Source organism: Brienomyrus brachyistius, unplaced genomic scaffold, assembly GCF_023856365.1.
Source record: "Brienomyrus brachyistius isolate T26 unplaced genomic scaffold, BBRACH_0.4 scaffold96, whole genome shotgun sequence".
In the NCBI taxonomy this organism is placed as follows: domain Eukaryota; kingdom Metazoa; phylum Chordata; class Actinopteri; order Osteoglossiformes; family Mormyridae; genus Brienomyrus; species Brienomyrus brachyistius.
Window position 1 is genome coordinate 502,326 of NW_026042371.1, and position 12,027 is coordinate 514,352.

General features: G+C 39.8%; 1 protein-coding gene across 2 annotated transcripts; it reads right to left on the bottom strand.

The window, feature by feature from the left end:
* Nucleotides 1–1,885: 1,885 nt before the first annotated feature.
* Nucleotides 1,886–10,053, bottom strand: LOC125727390 (profilin-2-like). Of its 2 annotated transcripts, none has more exons than XM_049004060.1 (3): nt 9,691–10,046; nt 6,670–6,862; nt 1,886–4,794 (listed from the first exon to the last, which is right to left on the bottom strand). In XM_049004060.1, exons 1-3 carry the CDS (start codon nt 9,817–9,819, stop codon nt 4,697–4,699), a joined length of 420 nt encoding a protein of 139 aa, XP_048860017.1. In that variant the 5' UTR covers nt 9,820–10,046; the 3' UTR covers nt 1,886–4,696. The 2 variants fall into 2 exon arrangements, with proteins under 2 accessions (XP_048860017.1, XP_048860018.1); XM_049004061.1 differs by lacking the exon at nt 1,886–4,794 and adding an exon at nt 4,801–5,127 and having other exon boundaries at nt 9,691–10,053.
* Between the last annotated feature and the right edge of the window lie 1,974 nt (nt 10,054–12,027).

The window sequence follows — 12,027 nt, forward strand, 5'->3', positions numbered from 1 at the left end:
TTTTGGGTGTCTTAGCTTAAGATATCCTGGTTAATACAGATTTAAAATGATCATTGATAAGTGGTTGGAGTTGTGCAGTTGGTGACTGAACTGCACGACTGTACACAATAGCTTAGGTTTCGTTATGAAAATTTTAACAGATGCTCATTACTGTAAGCCTACCTTAAAACTGTCACTATTATATTCCCATATAGACATTCCTAAGAAAGGGTAACAGTGGTATATGATTTTAACAACTAAATAACCTTTTTCAGCCATCTCCATTTCCCCCATATTATAGAATGGACTTTTTCACGTTATCTTTTACTCTGCTTTTCTGATTATTGTGGCAAGAGGCTTAACGTAGCTAATGGAAGATGATTTCACTGCTATTGTCAAAGTCTCGCTTCATCGAAATGCTTTCTTTGTTCACTGGACGAATCCAGACTCTCAAGCTATTCTATAAAAGTAATTTGCTGTGTATGACTCACTGGTGCTGGAAATGTCCACGTCATCAGTTTTGACACTAGCGGCTGAGCCTATCAAAGCTCTGTACTTTTTAACAACACAACACTCTTAAGGAAATCCCAGTATGAACATTTGTGGTGTCAAACACTAAGACTGTATGCTGTATCAGATCAGCTGTGATGTGCGGCACCTTTAAGGCACGTGGAAACTGCTACGGCGACATTCAGAGGACGAGGGGATTTTGTGTTTCCTGCTTTCATTCAAGAATATGCATGTTTTGGTTTTGAACAGATCACACCACACTATATGCAGGTGTGATTCATGAGTGCTACGCATGCAGTCAAAAAAAATTTGTACCCTTCCACTTTTTTAAAAACAATCACAATTCTCTGTGAAATGTTGAAACTGGCAAAAGTAATCGGCATCCACTGTTTAATCCATACTCCACTTTTGACATATCATTGTAAACAAACATACCAATACTTTTGACTGCATCAGTATGTGGTCGTACTTAGCTTGCACTGCTGATGCAAAGTCTGTTCTTCTTTAAGCTGCCCATGTTCTCCTCCCAGGGTGCTGATACAGGATTCTTAAAAGCAGCACTGAATTCTGAACAGAAATCTGCACTGCCATGTCACCTTATAGCCAGAACCTGAATCAACGCATTCACAACGTCTCTCCCATTTCCCTGGTACAGTCGTGCAGGGTGCAGTTCTGAGTTGTGCTCGTCTACCCATGGCCTGTACGAAACTGCACCACCCGCGGTTACTCCCTTGACCCATCCCGGATAGTTTCATTTGGCACCCAGACTGGCACCCAGACGACTTCTGGGAGGTAACCGTATCCACACACCAATCAAATGGGAATACCGTAATGCGCAGTGTGTTGCAGTGTATTAAGTCAACTTACTATTTAAAATGCCAGGTTTTTTTTCTTGTCAACAACTGCTTTTGGTGACTATCCACATTTTAATGAATATTCTGAAAAAGCTAAATTTGTACGAGTCATTTTAAGAAATGTCCCAAAACACTGACATAACACAAATTATTCTGCATAGTGTACCACTGGCTCATAACATTGTTTGACGTTAGAGTACAATGAGCAATTTAGAGGAAAAGGCATTAAAACAATTTTACAGTATTAACCTGCGGCTCTCACTTAAGAAAAAAATCTGAACTATTACCTATGTATTTTTTAATTAATCAAACGAGAAGCAATCGTCTGTTACATGACGGAAACCAAAAAGTGAACAAGACAGACAGAAAGCAATAATTAAACGAGTGATTGCTTAATGGAATATTGTATTTTTCTAACAATACTTAACAATGTATTTCCCACCCAGCATATTTAAAGATTTCTCTCTTCAAATACCAAGGCTGATATTTTATGACTTGCAAATCATCCTTTAAAGATACCTTTGAAAACACTTAAGCACATCTTTATACATCTTTATATATCTTTATTTTGGCTAAAATAAGTTCTAGTACATTTAATGCAGAATAGTTCAAATTTTCATAAACACGAAAATACAAGACTAGGAATATGTACTGCTGACAAAATATTGAAGTTATTTTTCTGGAGATAATTAAAATACTTCCTACTGCGGTTCAATACATTTAAAGATTTCTGGGAGGGAAAAAGACTAGCATATAAAATTTTTCATCGCACACCAATGTAATTATTTGTTTTACAGACCAGAGATGACACTGCACCCATAACTCTGCCTCATTTAATAGGGCGGGCACAAAAGTAATGTCAAAATATTCAAATATGTTAAGGGATTTTGAAATTTATAAAGGAATCTTAAAACAATTTTGGGTGAAATGCAGACGTAAACAATCCAGAGCTTCACTCAGTGCTGTACAGTCAAGAACTGCCTGTCTCTCATGCGCAAGCATAGCTACATGTTAATGCGGCGTGAAATGACAACTTTGTTTATTCAGTGACAATTGTGACTTCACCACTGCCCACAATGAGGGAGTGCCTTGTGTCTTTTGTCACAGAATATGGGACAATTAGTTTGTAGCATGCCGTTTTTGAAAATCGCATGCAGATCATGCATGATACAGCCAGACTGAATGAGTAATGTAGCTGTAGTGCTTTTCTTAGATCAACACCCAACGATTCTCACAGCGCTGACATCTTCTAATGGAGGCGGAGTCTATCCAAACTCTGGATGAGATCACCCCATACACACACAGAATTTGAGAGACACTGATTAGTCTATTAATGAAAATCCTACAAGACATGGGAAGAACCTGTGCACTCCACAGACAAAGTAGAGGCTGGCTTTAGACCCCCCCCCCCAACCCTTTAAGCGCTGGGTATGGGCGGTATTTGCCTCTCAGCTGCCCTACCTGAAACACCCACTGTCATCAAGGAACGATCAGAGTTAGGAAATCAAAACAACTGCAATTCATCTGGTTGGAATAAATTTATTTGATCTGTGTGTAAACAAGGGTAATACCCCCCCCCCCAATTTTATGGCATTTCTTATGCATATTAAATCTGATGTTCTACCATATCCCAAATAAGAAAAGGTTTAGGGAAAGAACAAAAAAAATAAAAAATCAGCAAGATTAGATGCAATTGGGACATACTCAACAAGGCCTTAACATTTTGAGCTCACACTAAGAGCTCTTAAGTGCCATTCGATCTCATCTTTTTGGGCATGGGTTAAAATGCAATCCGAAACAGCAACAGACCATCTCGAAATTATGGCACGGATGCACAGAATTTGTATAAATTTCCACAAAACAGCAAGGCTCTATTTTTTCCAACCAACACCATTTCCCTGCAAATGTAAGTGAATTGCTTTTCTTTTTTTTATTTTTTAATTTTTTAAACACATTGGGCATGTTTAGTACCATGCTTTGACAGACATTTTAGTATCACAGATGAATAGAGCACAGAGCACTTTATTCCACAGTTCTCTCCACAGCAAGGGATTACAAGGTCAGATGCAATCGTTAATTTAAAAAAAAAAAAAAAAAAACGAAACAGTTGACAAAGTGAGGAGACTGCCGCTCCATCAAACTAATGCTAAGTTCAGCAGCAAACACATTACTGTCATTTCAATATCAGTTATTGTTTTGGAGTTAGCCAACAGTCTTCCTTTTCAATGCTTAATGCCTTTGGACAGTTGTTAACTCCCAAGTTGCAGCTAAAATTGGTCCTATGAAAAATGTTTCAATGGGATACACTCCAGATGGTCATGTTGGGATATCTAGTGTCCAAAATGGCAGCCTTTATAATAATAAAAAGTACAGGAGCTTGTGAAAATGACCTGACTCTGCTATGTAACAGTGGAATGTCCAGGGAGATCATATAGTCAGGGGTATGGCAAAGAGGTTATTAAAGAAAAGTCTACCTGCAGCAACGATGACGTGCTTTTAGATGCAGAATACCACCAGAACTACATCCAGGTAATAGCTGAGAAAAACCAAATTGACACAGGATACAGCAAACTCAAATCAAATCTTGCAAAACAAAAAAATATCAGATAGCTTACATTAGGGGCAAGCCACAATGTGATGGAGTGCCATGAATATAGTGTTCAAAATGAAGAAAAATTCTAAGGTAATAATGGAAAGATACTTAAGTTTTGGCAGGAGTTCAACAAATGAAAAACCAATAAAGGTAAGACAGTGTTTCTCAACCTGGTCTTCGGAAACCCCTAGACAGTTCACTATCTAGCATGGAGCGAAATCGTGAACTGTCTGGGGGGTCCACGAGGACAGGCATGGGGAACACTGAGCTAGAAGATGTGCATGCAGTTTCCTTCCCAGACATTCTCTAGAAAAGGAAGACGGTATGAGCTTAATTGCTCAAAGTGCTCAAAAAGCCACTGGTCAATCCAAGGCTACTACCTTGGATATACTTCATATACTACTTCATATGGGCTCGTCAGTTAAAAATTCCTTCACTAGCTATTCACCAAGAGCCCTGTGTTTTGCTAAGCAGCACCCAGACCTGTATCAGCTTTCGTTTTAAATAAAGTCATTGCATTATGATAATAGTGTGATATACTAAAGTGAAACGATGATGCCAAAGCAGGATTGGGTATACAGTGTAAATGCATACAATTTAAAGCAGTACTTGGGTGGGAGGTTAAAGGGTGACAAAAACAAAAAAAAAAGGGGGGGGGGGTAATAAAAAGGGGAGAGGGAAGCATCTACCAGCTACATCAGGTAGTTCTCTTGACGCAACAGGGTGATTATGAGCTGCTAGATGAATGGGAAGAGGCTGCTTAATATCCAGACTTCCTCAGGTACTCAGCCATGAGATATGCTTTCTGGTTGAGCTGCCCTCCATGGATACCATCCTTTCCCATCACTAAAACCAATACTGGAGCACACAAGGAAAAAAACAAAGAACAAAAAGTGAAACTTTGGAAAGGAGAAAAAACAACAGCATCCCCCACTACCATAGACACATCAATGACTGTCACCCCCAGAAACATTGGTTGGCTATTAATGTTAAGACGTTAATGTGACTTTGACAGGGAAATGTAACAGCATTTTTTCCTCCTTAATTTAAATTTTTTTTTATTATTTTTTTTTCTTAACCAAGCCTGACTAAACTAGAACCCAGAATCCCTTAAGTATTTTGCCATTGAATATGCCTTCTTATTCAATCCGCCTCCATGGACCCCCTCCTTGCCCATTACAAGAACCAAGACTGAAAGAAAAGAAGGAGAAAGGGAAGTTTAGAGAAAATGCAGCAGATAGTTAGTGCAAAGGTTAAGACAGCAAGACGTAAAAGGCTTAGAATAGTTAGTCGAGATGTGGTTCATAAATCGCCTGGACAGACACGGAATCGAAGCATTCATTTTCATGCCATCGACCCGACTCAAGGCGCCCAACGGTCTTAAGAGATTCAACCTTTACCTAAACTACAAAGAATGCCATTGAAAAAAGTAACAAAGGCTCTGCTCTGACTTCCTTAATCACACTAAACACTTAGTGAGTGACGTTGGTGATGGGAAAAATCATTCCATTTTTATATACAAATAATAATAATAAAAAAAACCTGACTAATTCTTCAGGCTTATCGTAGATCAGATGACGCTTTATACTGAAGCATACTGGAAACTATTTAACAAAAATATGCATTTAAAACTTCCAAGCATTTAGCGAGGGGAAAAAATAACCTTAAATACCATATTACATGAACAGCTGCAAAACTGTTCCCAGAGAAGGCTGCTGTGGGCATGCCACACTGTTATTGTTTTAGTGACAGTGGTTGGCTTCTTCGCCCAAGTAACTCACAGACTTGTGCCATTTCCCCAGAGCCACCCACTGGAACTATCCTGCTCATCCAAAACTACACTGAGCGGTGAAATTTAAGTGCTCCTTTCAAATCGTTACTTTGCAAGTAATACACCACAAAGAAATGTGCTTGTTGATGGGGTATAAAATGTTCAGTTATACGAATATCTGATTTGGAAATGAATTTACCCAACACACTACAGAGTGGTACACTAGGTCTGTAAACCACCCATACCAAAACTTTCAGATCAGTCACTACCAGTTCACTTTATCAAGTGACTAAAACTGACCAATAAGAATGATCAAAATCTGGGATACGTTTTGGTTTTCCATTAAAAAAACTGCCAAGATAAGTGCCAATCGCCTTTGCTATAAAGACTATTGAGGAATGAAACCAACTGCGAGTCCACTTTACAAAAGGTGTTCCCACCAACTTTCCAGAATCTCTAAAGGGTCCCAATTAATACATAAATGAGGCTCCTCTTTGACATCTTTGAAACAGGCTGTAACCAACTCCGGTTACATATTATGGGTATTCAGCATAACTGCATTCTTTGCCATATCTGAATAAGGCTCACTCCCGATACAGGTTCAGTAGGGGGCATAGACGTTGTGTTAATTTGTTATTTAGGGTTACAGTTTTAGAAGTGAAGAACACTCAGTTATGTTGACTGAATATTAGAACCAAGACTTGAATGTTTAAATCAAGAGAATCAATTAGGGCCTGGAACAAGAAAGTGAATGCTTCCGTCATAGACAAACATTTCCCACACGTGTATTTATAACAATGCATAATCTGATATCTGGCTAACACTTACCCATTGATGAAAGAACACAGGTAGAAAACTCATGACAATTACCATTGAAGATCATGCAACATTTACATCATCATTTTCAGATTTGTTTAAATTACACTGAATATTCTACGAAAAGTAAACTGGCATTAGGTTACCTTTCAAAGCTCTGCCTACAGAAATATTATACGTGGCCTCGCCGCTGTGACTCTTTGTCCTGATGTCCATTGTCCAATCACCATCAACTAGAAGGCTGTCTCTGATCACGGAGCACTTCTTGTGACCTAAAGTCAATCCACTGGTGAAGAAACTCTCTCGGTCCTTTCCTACTATGACTTCAATTTCTTGAGCCTTAAAACAGAGAGAAAAAACAGGACATTACTCTCCCACAGGAACTATTTAAAAGCACAAACGTGGCAGCAAACGAAGCTCCTTACTATCTGCATGCCTCTCCAGGAAACAGCATGACATAAAAGGAAAAATAGCAACATGTGATCAACATTTATGATTCTAGAGTGTTTCCTTGCTTTGCATTCGCCATGTAGCCATGAATCTAAAGTGCAAAGCGTTTTTATTCTATACAATTTGCTTGCTTTTTGGTCTACAAACACACACACTAAAAGGACATCTAGCACTCAAAACTGCAAGGCGACAGCAAACTTTCGAAGAATGACATCTGGCGGCTAGCTAGCCAACAAATTCTTTTCCTGTGCTGATTTTACACTGCGAGAGCGAGCCAGCTAATGGCTACCAACGCTCAGAATACCCTTGCCAATAACCTCAATAAACCCTGAAGTTTAAACCACTACGTCCGTCAAATAAAAATCATATTACACATTCGATTAATGCTATAAAACATTCACTTGGTGACCCATCATGGAAAGTTTGTAGGATTACTTTCACTACTACAATCTCACCAGATCAGCTCCTGTCAGTATGATGCAAGCAGAATGTTATGTACTTAGGCACCATGTCATTAAATTCTTTACCTTTATTTTCTTCCCCCAAAGGATAAACCATACCCAGCATCCTTTCCATCTAATAAATACCCAAAAATAAAAACTAAAATCTACTACAAAAAAACCAGGGCTTTGAGCCAGTACAGAACATAGCCAAAACATGAACTGACCACACAAAGTTCAGGAATCTGGTTTATTCCTGGAAAAGGAATGCACTCAACGAAATTTTTTTCTAAAGAGGGGGGAGAAACAGTACATTTGAGTGTACTTTTCAAATAACTAGCTACAAAATGCAAAGAACATATGATCAATTGTAGTTTGTTGCTGGATACACACACACACACACACACCATCTGAAGATAGCCCTTTGGAAAGTTTACCCAAACACACATCTAGCAGATACATGACTGATGCAGCAAACTTGTATTTAAAAGGTAAAACAGCAATGACTAACAAATAGTTTGAAGAACGCTGGGTGTTGTAGGTGTTCCACTAAATCACGAGTAAATTTCGACTGTGCTATAAAAGCTTATCCTACGCTAGGATCTTACACATATTTACTCTATTTTACAAGTGTGTCAATAAAGTTACTATCAACGTTTCCTGTTAAAGATCTGAAATGTAGCTGCGCAGAAAAAATGAACCATGCCAAGAATTTAATATTTGTTGCCAAACTAAACGGCATACTTAGTTATAGTCATAGTTGGGGGGGGGGGGCAAACAAATACCAAACAGTACTGATATCCAAGAAATCATAAAATACGAGTTAGCCAAGAACATAATCTAACAAAGGGATTCCCCCATCAATCAGCCAAATGATGCGAGTGAGTTTCCCGAAACCTTAACGCTACGTCGTTCCTAAGTTCTATGTTAAAATTCACCCCTGGGTAATAAGTGCTGATTTTCTTGAGCAGCGTTGGTAGGTTTGGTAGTGAATCAATATTAACCTGTAAGGATCCCTCCAAGCCGTGCACTACAAAACTATGTAGATAAAAACAACAGTACGATAAGACAATGAAAGACACTACAGGAAGCTTTCAAGGCCATGTGTACATTTTCCCTTCAGCTGCTGCTGTTCGACTGGAAGGGCCACGGGTGAACGGGGACTGATCTATTAATAATAAAAATCAACACTGTCACACCGTGTTAAAGGTCGGTATACTTCATTAATTCCCCGTAGAACATTCTAGAATTCCCAAAACGGGGAACATTAAAGTCATGATTAATATTTTTTGAAAAATTACAAATATGTAGGCCCGCACGAATTTTCACCGCTAGATAAAATCTTATTCAATCAGAACTGCTTTCAAAGTTTGTTCGTCGGCAAAACTGCAGACCCCATAAACTCCGCAATCTCCTAACTTCTAATGCATTAGTGCCATGCCGCCCGTCAGAAACAACGGGCATAACCTGATCGCGTTATGACACATACGTTTTAATATGAATAAACACTGGCACCGGCAAAAGGAAACGTGCAGCATATGGCTAAAAGGGGAAAAGCTAAAAGGAAGCTGGCTGACGGCACTGCGGAGTGCAGGCAGGAAAAGGCACGGAGGGAAACGCCATCTTGGAAAACGTGAGGGGGGGCATCTGCGAATCCAGCATTATCCTCTACGGCAGATACCACTATCCAAGGCCAGCAACTATGCTGCTTTTCTAACCGGGGTGGGGACAAACCCGGGAAGCAGACACAGCCAAGCAACGTCAACTCAGAACGTCCGGCTGGATTTTATCCAGTTATCAGCCTCCTCTCTGCGCCTCCTCTTCTCGCCGCAAAACCGCACCGCAGCCGACAACTTCTTAATATCACAATACAATCCCGTCACCGCTATCCTCGGTCATTTCAGGCTGGCGAAAAAGACAAGGACTTAAAATTAACTAATTTACAATGAGGCGGCCCGTCCCTTAAGCAGCCGCCCGGCTGTAACGGCACAGGCCTTTTCGGGCTGTATTCCACGCCTTGCCAGCTTCATGTTCCCGGGACGGTTACCTACATACAAGAATCGCCTTTAATGAGCCCGCAAAAGCAGCGCACCTTAAGGCCGTAAGCCGTCACATCCACTGTCTGGGAAATCGGTGTCGGTTTGCCGAAAATACTCCTACTTCAGTCAGCCCCCGATCGGCGGGGCCTCCTTCTCAAACATCCCCGATGATGAACGGGCAGATATCACCATTACCTTTAGCTTCATTATTGTGTCTCATCGTGTCCGCTCTCCTTACCGTTATACAGCTAAAAGTGCCACCGGGAGGTGCTGCCCAGACATATTTGGCGTCCGCGTACCCAACAATGGCGGAGTCCTGGCAGCAGCCATCGGCCATCAGGTTATCCACGTAGCCTTGCCAGGACATAACTGCGTCTTTTACTAAAATGCGTTTTTTTTACAAAATAAAAATAACGGGAAAAGAGCTTCCGTCGTTAATACTGCGGCAGCGTGGTTGTTTCGCGCTTCCGTGGAGCTGCGGATTCTCCGGCGATGACCCTAACTCCGAGCTCCGTGGCGTCCCCGCTTTAATGTGCTTTTTCGGTAGGCAGTCAGAAGGACCCTAAGCGATCGGTCGCCGACTGGGTGTAGTCCCCTCCGTATCATTCCGCGCAACCGCTATTCGTCTCTTCCTCATGGGAAAGTGCATTGGGAGGCGGAGGAATAAACGGGATCATTTCAGCGAAAAGTCTGGATAATGTAACCACCAAAAAGGCTTAACTCGAAAGATTTTTTTAAATGTGCCTCCGTAACATTGTATTTTACCATTCCCTAACAAATAATTATTTTGCTATAACGTAGGTTATGAAAATTCTTCCGCTCTGCGTATTCACATTATTGTTTTAAACTTTGCTGTTTGCCAGTTCCTATATTTTTCTGTTAAAAAAAAAAACAGAATAAATCTAGTGATTTGTCTCACTAAAACTCATCTGTAATAACACCACGACTTGCTTTTTCATACTTTTGTGTTTATCATGCACAGCTAGTAGGAATTAATACAGACATTCCATCTTTTCACACTTGATTTTCAATGAAGACCAGTGTTGAGTAGACGATGAAGTTTTCTCAAGTGGGTTTTTTTTGCACTGCATTAATTATCACTAAATGTGGTATTGATTTATCCTGAAAGACATTTTATGGCAAATAAACCAGCTGGTATATGTACTAGGATAAGTAGTTTTTCATTAATCAATTAGAGGGTGTTATGATATGTCACTTTAATAGTGATAAATAATGTTGATTATGCATAACATAAGTTGAAAGTAAATATTAGTAAACAAATTAATTAGAAATTTTATGAAAACCTGTGTAAATTCATGAAATGGGCACATTAATATGAAAATATTTCATTGGGCGCACAGAATTATCAGAATGAGTCACGTGATTAGCTGACTGATTTCTCTCTGTTCCGTTCTACTGGTGTTTCAGAATGGTGTTCCTTGTTCTGAACATAAAGACGTTTGTTTCTCTGAGGTTCATCGGTGAGGTAGTGAAATTCAAGCAAATACTCAATTACAAAGACAAAGGAGCTTTTAAAGTAATTCAGAGAAAACAATGAAAAAGCACAGATTATGAGAACGTCCTTCTACCCACTTACCCAGAGTCATCCATCCTCTGACCATTTATCCTAATCAGGGTCATGGGCAAGAATGAAAAACACTGAAGTATGAATATAACACACTAGCAGCCGGATGCACAAAACTGGCAGGTAACGTGACAGATGACTATACGTTCTATCATAAAGAACTGGACCGCATATCAGGCTGTTCTAGATCAGGTAATCATTTCAAACTGGGCACCTACACGAGAAGGAAATATTGCAGTCTGTCAGGCACCCGCCCTTAAAATATGTTTATATTTGATCTAGTGTTCACATTCCCTCTCAACCTTCAAAAATCACCACAAGACCCAGTTGCTGTGGGAACACCTTCACTAGCCCTCACCACTCTCCTCCTCTATGGTTACTAAACTATTCTCCCATGCACCCTGAATGTACGGAGTTACGCTTTTTCATTGAAAAGCTGCATTATGTTCTTACTGTTTGTAAGTACTGTACGATGAATGAAATGAGAAACATTTAATTATTTCCGATTGCCTTCCCTTTCTTGCACTGCCCTATTCAATTACGTCAGCCCATATTAATCTCGCCTGCTCATGTGTTTAATAAGAGCACTGCTGCTACATACCGGCATGTAATATTGCCAAAAATAAAGGGATGAGTGCTTTCCCTAAGACTGTACTATGGACATTCAGACTTTTTTTGACACATAGGAAAGCACAATGCTGAATGATGCCCCTTCCAATGCTACGAGCACAGGACCAAAGTGATGGTGCTGCTGTTTCTTGCAAAATCATTGTAACAGATACAGAAAGTGCAGTGTCCATTGTTTAAGGATATCGTTATAATCCAGAGTTTCGTGTTATATAGTGTATGTTGCATGGACTTTACATACACATTGTGTATTGCCTCTTGGTGTGTAACTAGAAAAATTAAATGATAAGTATCGTACTTAGGATGTTAAATATGAAGGACTGCAATGTTTTCATTTCTGCTCATGTCACAAAAAAAAAAAAA

Bases quoted from the DNA above. Each gene is read 5' to 3' on its own strand.
- LOC125727390 (XM_049004060.1), bottom strand. From the start codon at position 9,819: ATGTCCTGGCAAGGCTACGTGGATAACCTGATGGCCGATGGCTGCTGC. The intron at 6,863-9,690 runs GTAAGGAGAGCG...CTCTGTTTTAAG, and splicing joins GCACTTTTAGCTGTATAACG to GCTCAAGAAATTGAAGTCAT. The intron at 4,795-6,669 runs GTAACCTAATGC...TGTGTGCTCCAG, and splicing joins TGTAGGCAGAGCTTTGAAAG to TATTGGTTTTAGTGATGGGA.